The sequence below is a fragment of the Mustela nivalis genome (genome assembly GCF_964662115.1).
Source record: "Mustela nivalis genome assembly, chromosome: 18".
Classification (NCBI taxonomy): Eukaryota; Metazoa; Chordata; class Mammalia; order Carnivora; family Mustelidae; genus Mustela; species Mustela nivalis.
The window spans coordinates 13,203,604-13,216,898 of NC_139037.1; the positions used below are offsets into that span (position 1 = coordinate 13,203,604).

Here is a 13,295-nt window from a genome sequence, read left to right on the forward strand (position 1 = left end):
AGATGTCATGTGTTCCCCAAATTGATATACAGGTTTAATGCAGTTCATACTAAAATTCCAGCAGATTTTTGAAGATATAGATAAGACTGATTTAAAATTTATATGAAAAGGCAAAGAATCTAGAGTAAGTAAACCAGTTTGAAAAAGAATAGCATGAAAGTAATAGGTCGGGGCGCCCGGGTGGCTCAGGGGTTAAGGCCTCTGCCTTCGGCTCAGGTCGTGATCTCAGGGTCCTGGGATCGAGCCCCACATCGGGCTCTCTGCTCAGTGGGGAGCCTGCTTCCCCCCTCCTCTCTCTCTGCCTGCCTCTCTGCCTATTTGTGATCTCTATCTGTCAAATAGATAAATAAAATCTTAAAAAAAAAAAGTAATAGGTCTACCCAATTTCAAGTAGTATTATGTGGTTTAAACAATCAAGACTGTATATTATTGGCAGAGGAATATATACATAGATCAATGGAACAGAATGAAGAACCTAGAAATAGACCCATATAAATATGCTTATTTCTCTTACAAAAGTACGCAAGCAATTCATGACTCTTTCAAAAAGTGCTGGTGGAGCAACTGGACATTCATAGGGAAAAAAATAAATCTCAACCTCACAACTTATAAACCCAAAATGATCACGGCCATCAATGTAAAATGAAATTAAGTAAACTATAAATATATAAATGTAAAATGTTTAGAAACAAATGAAAGAGAAAATCTTTCTCCTTCCTAAGTCCTAGGACTTAGGGCTAGGCAAACAGTTCTTAGACCTAAAACAAAATGCATTAGTCGTAACAGGAAAAATGGATATATTAGACTTCATCAAAATTTTAAAAATGTTCTCTACAAAAGATCCTGTTAAAAGGATGAAAAGACTAGCTACGGAGTAGGAGAAAATATGTGCAAGCCACATATCCAACAAGTGCTAGCCCATACTTCTTGCTGTACTTCTGAAATATATAAAGAATTCACAAAACTCAACAGCAGGGGTGCCTGGATAGCTCAGTGGGTTAAGCCTCTGCCTTCGGCTTAGGTCATGATCTCAGGGTCCTGGGATCAAGCCCTGCATAGGGCTTTCTGCTCAGCAGGGAGCTTGCTTCCCTTCTCTCTCTCTGCCTGCTTGTGATCTCTGGCAAGTAAATAAATAAAATCTTAAAAAAAAAAAAAAACTCAACAGTAAAAGAACAACCAATTGGAAAATGGGCAAAATATGTGAAGAAACACTTCAATGAAGAAGATACACGGATAACAAAAGATGTTCAACATCATTAGCCATTAGGGAAATGCAATTAAACCACAATATCATTAACATAAATACCTATCAGAATGACTGAAACAAAACAATAGTGACAACACCAAATGCTGGCAATTGGATCACTCATATGTTACTGATGGAAATGTAAAACAAAATGGTGCGGTCCCACTGGAATATAGTTTTTTCGGATACCAAACATGCAATTATCACATGACCCAGCACTTCTGGGCATTTATTCAGGACAAAAGAAAACTTTCATACAAAAATCTGTACACAAATGTCTAAGAGCTCCTCTCAGCTTTAAGACTAAGGGGGTAAAAGGAGAGTATTTCTTCCTAGTAACTCCTGCCAAGTCCTGCAACTGTGACTGGACCACGCTGGGTAAACTACTGACATCTGAACCACCAGCCACAGCCAAGGGGAAGGAATGTGCAGCTGGGCCGGGCCTGTGTCACACATCCTGCTCCTGAGTGGAAGACAAAAAAGCCAAAGGCAAATTCAGTAATCTACTACCAGTAAAACGGGGTGAAAAACTCTGGGAGGCCAAAATGACAAATGTCCAGGACAGGTTTATCTCCAGGGTGGACACGCTCATGATGACCTCGCTTGGAAGAAGACCTAAAGGTTTTCCCGTATTTGACACACTTATAGGTTTTCTCTGCAGTATGGCTTCTTTGATGCTGAAGAAGATTTCTTTTGCCAGTGAAGACTTTTCCACACGCATCACACAAATAGGAGGCCTGCTGAATATGGATCCTCAGATGCCTTTTTAATTGTTCCTGAGCACTGAAGGCTTTTCCACAATCTACACAGTCAAAGGGTTTCTCTTCACTGTGAACTCTCTGGTGCCGAGTTAATTTTGTATGAAAACTGAAGGCCTGCCCACAAATTTTACAAGAATAAGGCTTTTCTCCCGTGTGCATACGCGGATGTTGGCTAAGACGGGACGTCCTTCCAAAGCTCTGGCCGCACTCATTACATTCATAGGGTTTTTCTCCGGTATGGATTTTCTGATGTCGAAGTAGTGGTGAATTACCAACAAAAGCTTTTCCACACTCATTACACTCATAAGGTCTCTCCCCAGTGTGGATTCTTTGATGTATAACAAACTCGGAACTGCTGGTAAAACTGTTTGCACACTCTCCACAGAAATCGGGCTGGTCCCCACTGTGGATTCTCTGATGCCTGATCAGATTGGCGTTATCATTAAAGGCTCGCCCACACTCTTCACACTGATAGGGTTTCTCTCCAGTGTGGATTCTCTGGTGCCGAATTAATGAAGAATTGCCATTAAAGGCTTTTCCACACTCATTACACTCAAAGGGTTTCTCCCCAGTGTGGATTCTCTGGTGTCGCACATAATACGAAAAATAACTGAAGCATTTCCCACACTCCTCACAGCTGAAGGGTTTCCTTGCACAGTGCATTCTCGGAACCTTTCCTTTAATATTTTTCACTGTGGGGATTTCCTGGTGCTTTTCCAGTTCACAGGCTTCTAGAAAGTTGGCTCCCTGAACAGCACTCTTCCGCAACCCATGTGACAATATCATATCTCTTTCTTCAGAAATTCCCTGTGTTGATGTGGACTCATTGCCAACGCTGGTCTCAGTATCTAATATAACATAAAACACAAATGCCACCTGAGAATTATGCTAGAAACAAAACAGTATTGGAAATTATAGAGCCTTTAGAAATTATTATTCCAACCCCCACACTGGACTGCTAGCAAGACCAGGCTACTAAAATCAAAGTGCCAAATATCACAGAGAGAACAGTTGAGGAGACATAGGGTATTGGTATACACAGCACACACCAGGTTGCTTCCTAAAGTTTTCCAGACTCCAGACTTTTTGAATAACTTCTCTCTGGTACATTCTATTATCTTTCCACCTTACCATATTCATATACCTACAAAATAGCAAAGGCACAGGCCCTAAGAGCAAGTGGTGACACTGGGGCTGGCGAGACTCAGAGTCAGAATGTACAAAAGAACAGAGTCAGAATACAAAGGTGATGAAGGAAAAAGGTTCTTTTAAAAAATTCATACACTCAAATAGACCCAAAGCCTGGAGACACTAAGCATTAAAGGCACTAGGCTGTGACAAGGCAGAGAGAGAAGAAAATCCCATTCAGAGGTTCTCAGCTGCAGGACATCCCCCCAAAGTTGTTCACTGCAGGTTCATAGAGGACAACGAACTCCCTAAAATTGCTGGAAATTCCTGTCTTGTTATCAGACTCTCACAAAAGTCTGAATCTCAAACATGCAGAGACTTTATTTGGAAAGGAAGAATACAGCAAGACTGCAGAGCAGTTCTTCTCATTTTAGAAAAAGAAGACAGCCACCTGTAAAATGGCATTCGTATTCCACGACTGGATGCCATTTTACCTCAGTTAAAGTCAATCTAATTTTTTTTTTTTTTTTAAGATTAGTTATTTGTCAGAGATCGAGCGAGAGTGCACAAGCAGGGAGAACAGCAGGCAGGAGGAGAAGCAGGCTCCCTGCTGAGCAACTAGCCCAATGCCAGGGTCAGTCTCAGGACCCTGGGATCATGACCCAAGCCAAAGGCAGATGCTCAACCAACCAAGCCTCCCAGGTGTCCCCAAGTCAATCTGTTTTATATAAAATGCTGGACTAATTTTGTTTTAACATTAATTTGGGTTACCTGGGACTCTTCTGCTCATTAATCAAGTTCATCCTTCAAGTGTGAGTTAAACTAGTAAGAGCCCTTGGAGACAGGCGGTGGGAGAGGAGACATTGGAGACTGAAGTGAACAGGGCAACGAGCAGTATGGAAGAGAGTGATCACAACTGAGACCTGGCGGTCTGCTCTTTACACCCTGCCTCGTTCTTGCTACTAGGGTGCTCACTTATAAAACCAGGACTTGGGCAATCAATGACCAAAATACTGTTTCTTTTCCTGCTGCCCTATAATCTGCCATCATCTAGATCAGGATCCCCACAGCAGTTCTTCCAAGCCACCACCTTCCTAGCCATTACCGCCACCTTCCTGCTGAAAGAACAAAGCTGTCCAGATGCAGTGCCCTCAAGGTCTTTCCCTTCCATTTCTACCGCACTCATTCCAAGCCATCTGCTGCCTTCTTACCTCTCATGCTTCCCAATCGCCTCCTGCCGTCTCCTCCCTTCCCAGCTTCACTGCGCTACCGGCTCTCTCATCCCTCCTCTTCATTACCAACCGTTTCCTTCTGCAGACCCTCATATCCACTTGGGCTTAATGATCACCCCTTCACAGCCAACCTTTTCTTACAGCAGTGTTTTTCAAACTGCCTTCAGATCAGGTTATGATCTCAGGATCCGGATCGAGCCACACATCGGGCTCTCTACTCAGTGGGAAGCCTGCTTCCACCTCTCTCTCTGCCGCCTCTCTGCCTACTTGTGATCTCTGTCTGTCAAAAAAATAAATAAAATAAAATAAAGGATAAAGCCCTCAGATCCACCACACACCCTGCATTCTAGATTTTTAATACAAGGCTGAGTGGCTAAGACACAGCAACTACCTTTATCCACACCACTGGCTGAGTAAAGGGGGTCAGGGTATACTGTAGACTAGGCCAACCTCAGATTCTAGAAAGCTTACTTGGGCTTTGAGTCCTAAGCTTCATGCTCTTCTACTGCTTACTAGAAAAGACAAATACTTATAAGTGCTCCAGAAATGCCCATTTTAAAATATGCTCTCCAGGTGACTGTACCTGAACATTAAACTGCAAAATTCTCCCGAACAATTTACTGGATCCTCTACTCCTTTTCTTAGGCCACTCCTTTTTTCCACATGGGATCCATTGTTGTAAGTCAAATTTGGAACATAAAACCTGCCACTGAAGCAGCTTACTTGAGCTGGTAACTTCTCAACTTCTCCTTCTGCTGTGCTCCCACAGCCCACTACCTATATACAAACAACAGCTTTTAACACACTTTTTTAAAAGTTCTTTACATCTATCCCCATAGCATGTATCCTCCAGAGCTTTTTAAACAAAGCTTGGCTCATGGCAAGTGCTGGAAACCACCTGTGAACAAATCCATCTTGTCCAAAGAAGGGGGAACCACTTAAGATAGGAAAAGCTGAAACTCAGAAAGGAGTAATGGATTCAAAAACTACATGAACCCTAAGGGGAGCCTGTTATCTTGTTAAGAGTTAAAATTAATGGGAAAGGTTTCGTATTTTACTTATAAGAGAAATCAACCATTTATTTAAATTCTACCCAGCATGGTTTGTTTGAAAATACAGGGCTCTATAAAGTTCCATAGTTGCCAGTTCTAAACCTTCCTCCTTACCTTTACAGATGTCTTTGGTCCCCTCTGCAGATGGGTTCTCCTGTGCCTCCAAGCCCCAAGGCAAATTCTCTCCCTCCAGAAGTGAGATCAGGGCAGGTTTGGGCACTGGGTATCCTGAAAAGGGGGAGAAAATGGCACCTTTCAGCTGTGTGTCCAATGCGTCAAAAGAAGGAAAACCCCAAGGGCCTTGGTAAGATAAGATCCACAGAACAAGGCTCAGGACTGGAGAAAGCCAAGATTTGATCAAGAAACCAAGCATCTGTGATCCTTTCCTACTTCAAGAATAGATAAGTCAGTGAGATCCTACACACACAGGGAGGGGGTCACACCCTTCCCTAGACAAGCTAAGAAATTAGCTCTGGCTATGAAAACTATGTCCTCCTTACTGTGCAGAGCCCCTTAGAAGATGGGATGTACTCTTACCAAGGGACAACAATTCCATAAATTGCGACCCAACTGACCCAAGATCTCTCCCTACCCAGCAACCTTTGAAGCGGGTCATTTGGTTTCAGCCCTGGAGCCAGAGTGGAGGATACCAGAGACAACCACTCCCTCTCCACAATGCACACCCAGCCTATTAGGAGAGAACAAGGAAGGAAACAGGAAGGGACAGCTCTGAGTTCCAGAAGAAAAGCATGCTTACCCAGGGATGTCAAGTTCCCATAATTCTCCAGCATCACGCTTCTGTATAGGGCCTTCTGTGTGGGAGAAAGACCAGCCCATTCTGTCCGGGTGAAGTAGACAGCCACATCCTTAAAGGTCACCAACTCCTAAAACAAGAAGTTCCTGCTGCCCGAGAGCCAATTTTCTGACTCAGGGACAAGAGTACAGGGCATAGGGGACACTATGAATGAGGGGTCCTAATAGGGACAGCTAATGAGAAAAAGGGAACAAACTGGATGTTGGACCATTAAATCACTATTTCTACAACCCAAAATCCAAAACTTCTTTCATTAACAGAAGGGCTTCCATTAGGACATGAAATATAATATTTCATAACATGATAACATTCAAAAACCTTGGATAATCTCCCATTAATTAAACTTCCCAAAGCAAATCCTTTGATTTTATAAATACTTCTAATATTCTGTTGTTACACCTACGAATGGCCATTAGCTTCAATCGATCTAGACTCCCACTCACAGGGAGCATGTCAGGACCTACCTGTTCCCCCTTCACTGCCTCAGTGCCCAGGTAATCAATCCATCTGTACCTGACAAATGTTCACTCTTTTTTTAAATTTTTTTTTAAAGATTTTATTTATTTACTTGAGAGAGAGTCAGTGAGAGAGAGCACGAGAGGGGAGAAGCTCAGAGGAAGAAGCACGCTCCCCGTGGAGCTGGAAGCCCAATGCGGGACTCAATCCTGGGACTCTGGGATCATGACCTGAGACAAAGGCAGTTGCTTAACCAACTGAGTCACCTAGGCGCCCACAAATGCTCATTCTGCCCCAGATCTCAAGTCCACCTTAACAAGAAGAGCTTCATGGTCTGCTCTGATGAGCCTGTCTCATCCAAGCCCGATCTGTGTTTGAAGAGCTACACTGCCTGTACTCAAGAACATCTAGCAGGGATCTTAGTGCCGCCTGGAGCAGTCTATTCGGATGGACTTCCTGATGGGTCTTCCTGGGAGAATCTGCTTTTGGAATCAAATTGCTGCTGGACAGCACTTTTAGCTGCTTTTCTTTATACCTCCAAGACAATCTACAGTTGCTTCTACCAACCAAGTCTCAAGATTTTCCAACAGTCCCTCCTTTCCCTTCTCTGACGGCCCCAGCTCTACCTCCCCAGAAAGTGCCAGCATCTGGTTTAGACCCTCTACCTATTCCTTAGACTTCAGTATCAACCTGGTTACCTGAACATGCAATGAATATCCTCCAACTTCCTAATGCCTCAACTGATTCTGCAGATCCCCATCTTCTACTAGTTCCAGCACTCCCTGGTGACCTAATATGCCTGACCCATCAACTACACCAAATTTATCTTCCAACCAAAACTGGCTTTTCTAACTCATATAAACTAATCGGCACAAAGAGCGACAATATTGTTTCCCTCAGTTAACAGTACCAATTTCGGCCCGGACACCTACACTACAACCTGAAATTTACCCGAGACTAACTCACTCCAGTCACTCCCCATTTCTCATATGCAGCAGGTAATCAGATCCTGCCAGTTTCATTGCCCAAATATTTCCAGAATCTGACTCTTCTTCACCATCATACAATCAGTACCCTAGCTCAACAGCTGGGGACACTAAAACAGCTCCAATTCCAGGCTGTCCTGCATTGAATCCATCCTCAGCCAGCATATACAATGATCTATTTTAAAAATGACAACATGACCCACTAAACTCAATGACTTAATGAGTCCGCACTAACTACAACAGTGGTTCTTAAAGTGTGGTTCCCCAGAGCATAAGCAGCAGCAGGAGGAAGACCAGGAGAAGGAAGAGGACTGGGGAGGTGGGGGAGAGAAGGAGGGGAGAGAAGGGGAAAGGAGGAGGAGCAGGAGCAGGAGCAGAATCTGAAAACCCTTTGGAAATCAAACTGGTAGGCCCCACCTGAAAGCAATTTCTGCTTTAATGAGCCCTCCAGATGATTCTGGAGCACATTAAAGTTTGAGAACCCTGGACTAGAGGATAAAACCAAAGCTCAGGACACTGAGCTTCATCAGGTGATAAGTAGTGAGGGGAAGGCATGAGACTGTACACAGAGCAACTAGCTGGGACGATCTGCCAACAAAAATCCCAGAAAAGGAATGATAAACCATGAATGATGGCAATATAAAATATGGGACAAGTGAAAGAGATAGCAGGCAGAGGAGTTGGGACTTGGTGCCTCTCTAGAAGTGGTATCAAAGGAGAATGAGTCAATTATCGCTTAACAATCGGGAAACTGACTGTGTGATATGGTGGTACCAGTGACTCACTAGCACTTACAGAAGATCAGAAGAGGGTGGAAGCTATCGGGAAGATACTGCATCGATTAAAGTGAGGGAGAGGGACCTACAAGATGTCAGAAATCCAGGATTGGGACTTGGGATATGACTCATGGATGTTAAGTTACTGGATAAATAAGTCCCAAGAAGAGGAAATGATAATCAACACCTAGCAACCCCCCAGTTAAAAAGTGAACTACAACTCAAGAAATCAATTTCCCAGTTCCACAAATGTGAAGTACTTAATGCTCACTTTACAAATGAAAGTCCATCAGAATACAGAGTTCAACCATTTGGCTCAAGACCACAGAGTCCTGATGGGTGTCCCATCCTAGCGCAGAAGATTTCCCCCATCACAGCCTGCTGGTGCCTCACCTTAGCCAGCAATATTGACATTGAGGATGATATATTTTCCCTGGTTATGAAGCCAAACTTCTTTAAGAGGACAAAGGCTAGGAGCCCCTTTTTCTTGTCTTCTTCCTGCTTGCCCTCTGCCCCCACCTCCCAAGAACTTTGAAACTTCACTCATCTCAATCACTTCCACCAAACACTGGATACTTATACGACCAACCTGAGTCCCTCATTCTCAGAGATCTCTCCATGGGGGTCCCTACTGAACCTGGGCGCTCTCCAGTTCAGCAGAGAGCTAGAGAACAGGAGACCACTGATTCCCCGGACACTTCCTCAGCCAGTGTCTGCCGAGCTTCTGGCTGCTTAGCCCCTCACCATCAACATCCAGTCCTACAGGAGAGAACGAAAAGATGCCTTCTTGCTGCTTTGGTTCTAAGAGTCTTGCCAGAATTATCCCTCTCTTGACCCATTTCTTTCAGATTAGATCTCTGAAGGCTAACTTGAAGGAGTCACAGCTCACCTGGTGCCAGGCATTCAGGGGCATGGCTGCCATCACCTTGGCTCCCTCTCGGTGAAGGGCAGGGGCTGTGCGGAAGAAGCAAAGAGAACCATGAGTGAGCTTGGCCCAGTCAAAGGCTCTCCTTTAAACCAACAAACCTGGGGCCAATAACAACAGCAGCCATCATTTATCCAATGCCCACTGGAGAAGTGGCATGTATTTCTTCCTTCACGCCACTCCATAAAATGAAGTGTGACTTCGGAAGAAACAGATTCTGAAAGGGTAAGTAACTCGCCCTCAGGCACCGGAGCTGGTACCACCATCGAACCATTCTGCCTGTCCTGGGTAAGATGTAAGCACAGGGGAACAGGAGTACACAACGAGCAAAACAAGCAAAGACCAAAGAGCAAAACCTAAGAAGAGGAAACCCAGGCTTTATTTAAAAAAATAAAAAATAAACGGATCCTGGGTGGTTCAGTCTGTTAAGCATCCAACTCTTGATTTCAGCTCAGGTCAGGATCTAGGGATCATGGATCTACTCCCATGTTGAGTACCCCCCAATGCCTCCGCGCAGAGTCTGCTTGTCCCTCTCCCTCTGATTCCCCCCCCCCCCGCTGGTCGCACTCTTGTGCTCTGTCAAACAAGTAAATAAATAAAAATTTTTAAAAACTCAAAACTTTTAGAGAGAAACCTAAAAAGGAAAAAAATGTCATTGGATGTAAAATTCATTCAGTCTCCCCTTTAATGCTCTGAATTTTCTTTTTCCCAAATGAGAAAACAAGGCTATGAGAATATTTCTTTACCAAGGTCACAAGGTGGTAGATGAACCTGGATTCCAACCAGATGTACCATATTCCAAAGGTCATGTTTTCAGTTAACTACACTACATCACTTCCAGTAATAATCCCAAAAGGATCCTTTAGAGCCTGATACAGTGATTCTGAGGTTAATATGGAACAGTCACCAAGAAAATCGAGAGAAAAGAATCGCAGAGTAAGTCTTTCTTTTTGTTCACCACTCCATTCTAGGACCCAGTGGTGACTGATTAGCAAAGGACCGTGAAAGGCCACCTCACCAAGCCAAAATGCTAGGTTATTACTTTAACCATATCATCCCCTACAGACACTTTGTATTTTTTTTTTTTTTAAGATTTTACTTATTCATTTGACAGAGAGAGACACGCAGAACCACCAGCAGGGGGAGCGGGAGAGTGAGAAGTAGGCTTCCGGCTGATGCGGGGCTAGTTCCCAGGGTCCTGGGATCAGGACCTGAGCCAAAGGCAGATGCTTAACAACTGAGCTACCCAAGTGCCCCAACACTTCGTATTCTTACTAAGCAGTCATATTGTGCTCCAACGCCACCATCTTCCCTAACCTCACTGCATGCTGTCATTTCTGCTGGCCTCATCTTGTGCCACCCCCTCCTTTATTTAGCCACTCTGGCCTTCCTTCAGTTCCCTCTACTGGGCTAATTCGGGGCCTTTGTACCCGCTATTGCCTCTGTATGAACTACTCTTCTCCAACCTTAGGAACTTTGTAACTGATGGGGTCTGCCTACAATACTCTCCAGCGGCCTGACCCTAGCTCACCTAGATAATACTAGATCATCCTTCAGCTTGTCCTCTACAAACCAGGTTAGTTTCCCATGTTAGAATCTCCGCTCATAGCGGAGATGTATACCACCTCTCCCAGTTTGAGAGTATACATTTGCATTAATTTGTGCTTTATTCACTCAACAAACATTTATCGTATACTTCATTCACTCCAGGCCAAGTGTGAGATACAGTAGAGAGAGGAAAAACGGGTGTGACCTTCTGTCATGGAGCTTTGTCCAGACTAAAGGAAGGACACATACAAATCAAAGATTCTCATAAATAACAAAGATCGCAACTGTGATTAGTACCAGGGAAACCTATCCTAGATGGGAAGACTTAGGGACAGGAATTAACTAAGTTAAAAACACATGTTCTGGGAGCGCCTGGGTGGCTCAGTGGGTTAAAGCCTCTGCCTTCAGCTCAGGTCATGATCCCAAAGTCCTGGGATCGAGTCCCGCATCAGGCTCTCTGCTCAGCGGGGAGCCTGCTTCCTCCTTTCTCTCTCTCTACTTGTGATCTCTGTCAAATAAAAAAAATCTAAAACAAACAAACAAAAACCCGCATGTTCTGGTGGTGAAAAGCCAAGAAGGCTGTAGCATGGCCAAACAAGAGTGTGCTGCCAAACGAGGGTGTACCGTTGTCGAAGATGGGAGCCATGCAGGGCCCTGTGCACCCGTCAAGGAGTTGGTCTTGAGCCGGAAAGCAACAGGCCACAGCTACTGGGCTGCAGGCAGGTGGCGTCAATCGATCACGTTTGATGACTATGTGACTTTCCCACCAAACTGAAAGCTCCCGGAGGGTGGGGCCCACGCTTGGCTCCTTTCCAGCCGCATCCCCGGAACTTGGAGGCGCAGCTGCCAGGCAGCGGCTCGGTAGGTAGTGGTGGAGCCAAAGGGCAGGGCTCCGCAGCCGTGTCGCGCACACGGAGCGCCTACTTTCCGTCCACAGCTCCTCGTCCCAAAGCGGCAGCGGTGGGCTGGGACGAGCGAAGCCACCCAAGGGAAGGCAGCACTGGCCGGCAGGCAGCCAGCCTCCGCCTCCCTCCACCACGGTTTCCGGGACGCTGGAGGCAGCGTCCTCCAAGGACGAAGGGTGCGCCCCTAGCAGAGACGCCCGGCGACGAAGCCCACCACTCACCTCAGAAAAGGTGCAGTGTGCAGCGTGACCGGAAGCGCGTCACCGCGGGCCCTGTCGTCGAGACTCACGAGCTCCTCTCTAGGACGCGGGAGCGCGCCGCTCGGTTGTCCCCAGGCTTCGGGCCCCGGGGGCCAGGGGCTTCTTAACCAGCGGTCCTCGGAGACCTTGAATGGCAGAGAAAGTTGACTGTTGTTTTCGCTGATCTCTAACTGAAATTTAGCATTTCCTTCAATTATGTATTGGCAACAAACCTCATTACTATCAGCAGTAACCTGTGACTTTGCCACCAATAGAAATCACAGATATTTTCATATCATATCACAGTTAATGCAGGTATCTCAAAATATAAGCTATTCTCATCCCTAATTTGAAATTGTCACCGTTGTTATTAGGGCTCACCTTTAGATTTTGACATTTCTTTTCACCACAGTGGTAAAGGCACACATATACTAATGTATCCCAGATTTTAATTTTAATTTTTTAAAAGATTATTTATTTATTTATTTGACAGAGATCACAAGTAGGCAGAGAAGCAGGCAGAGAGAGAGGAGGAAGTAGGCTCCCTGCTCAGCAGCGAGCCCAATGAGGGGCTCTATCCCAGGACCCTGAGATTATGACCTGAGCTGAAGGCAGAGGCTTTAACTCACTGAGCCATATTTTAATATAACTAGTTTTAGAGTGGTCCACAGATGTCATCACAATGCCAAAGAGATAGTTAGGCAAAACAAAATAAAACAAACAAACAAACAAACAAAAAACCCTGTCCTCAGGGGTAAAGATCCAGTCACATTAAGAAAGACCAGGATTGAGAAGGGATACTATTTTAGAACTATTTAGGAAGTGAAAACAGTGGAGATTGTTTTTTTTTAAAGATCAAATAACAGATATGAGGAAAGGGAGCAATCTATTCTAGCCCCAAAGTTTGGGTAACGTGGTAGATGAAGGTGTCATTAACTAAGACTCAGTTAATTCAGGAATTCAGGAAGTGAAGCTGGACTCAGGCAGGAAGATTATAGAAATTGGTTCTAGAAATACTGAATACACACACACACACACACACACACACACACGCTTTATTAAAATGTAATTCATATCCCACACTAATGTATACAACTTAGTAGTTTTAGGTATATTAAAAGAATTGCACAACCATCACCACAATCAGTTTTAGAACAGTTTCATCATTCCCAAAAAGAAACCCTGTAACCATCAGCACTAGCATTCACTTTCCATCTTCCCTGTGAT

The 13,295-nt window shown here is 44.6% G+C and overlaps 1 protein-coding gene across 1 annotated transcript; it reads right to left on the reverse strand.

The window, feature by feature from the left end:
• Window positions 1-1,441: 1,441 nt before the first annotated feature.
• On the reverse strand, window positions 1,442-12,044 carry ZNF19 (zinc finger protein 19). Its single transcript, XM_082712333.1, has 5 exons — window positions 11,549-12,044; window positions 9,341-9,405; window positions 6,177-6,303; window positions 5,534-5,647; window positions 1,442-2,855 (listed from the first exon to the last, which is right to left on the reverse strand). The coding sequence occupies exons 1-5, from the start codon at window positions 11,568-11,570 to the stop codon at window positions 1,753-1,755; spliced, it is 1,431 nt and encodes a 476-aa protein (XP_082568459.1). The 5' UTR covers window positions 11,571-12,044; the 3' UTR covers window positions 1,442-1,752.
• Window positions 12,045-13,295: the final 1,251 nt, after the last annotated feature.

What these genes read in the sequence shown, in the direction of transcription:
- ZNF19 (XM_082712333.1), bottom strand. Translation starts at nt 11,570, where the DNA reads ATGGCTCCCATCTTCGACAACG. An exon ending in GGCTCCCATCTTCGACAACG is followed by an intron (nt 9,406 to 11,548) that starts GTACACCCTCGT and finishes TCTTCCGCACAG; the next exon opens with CCCCTGCCCTTCACCGAGAG. An exon ending in TGGGAACTTGACATCCCTGG is followed by an intron (nt 5,648 to 6,176) that starts GTAAGCATGCTT and finishes CCCCCTTTTCAG; the next exon opens with GATACCCAGTGCCCAAACCT.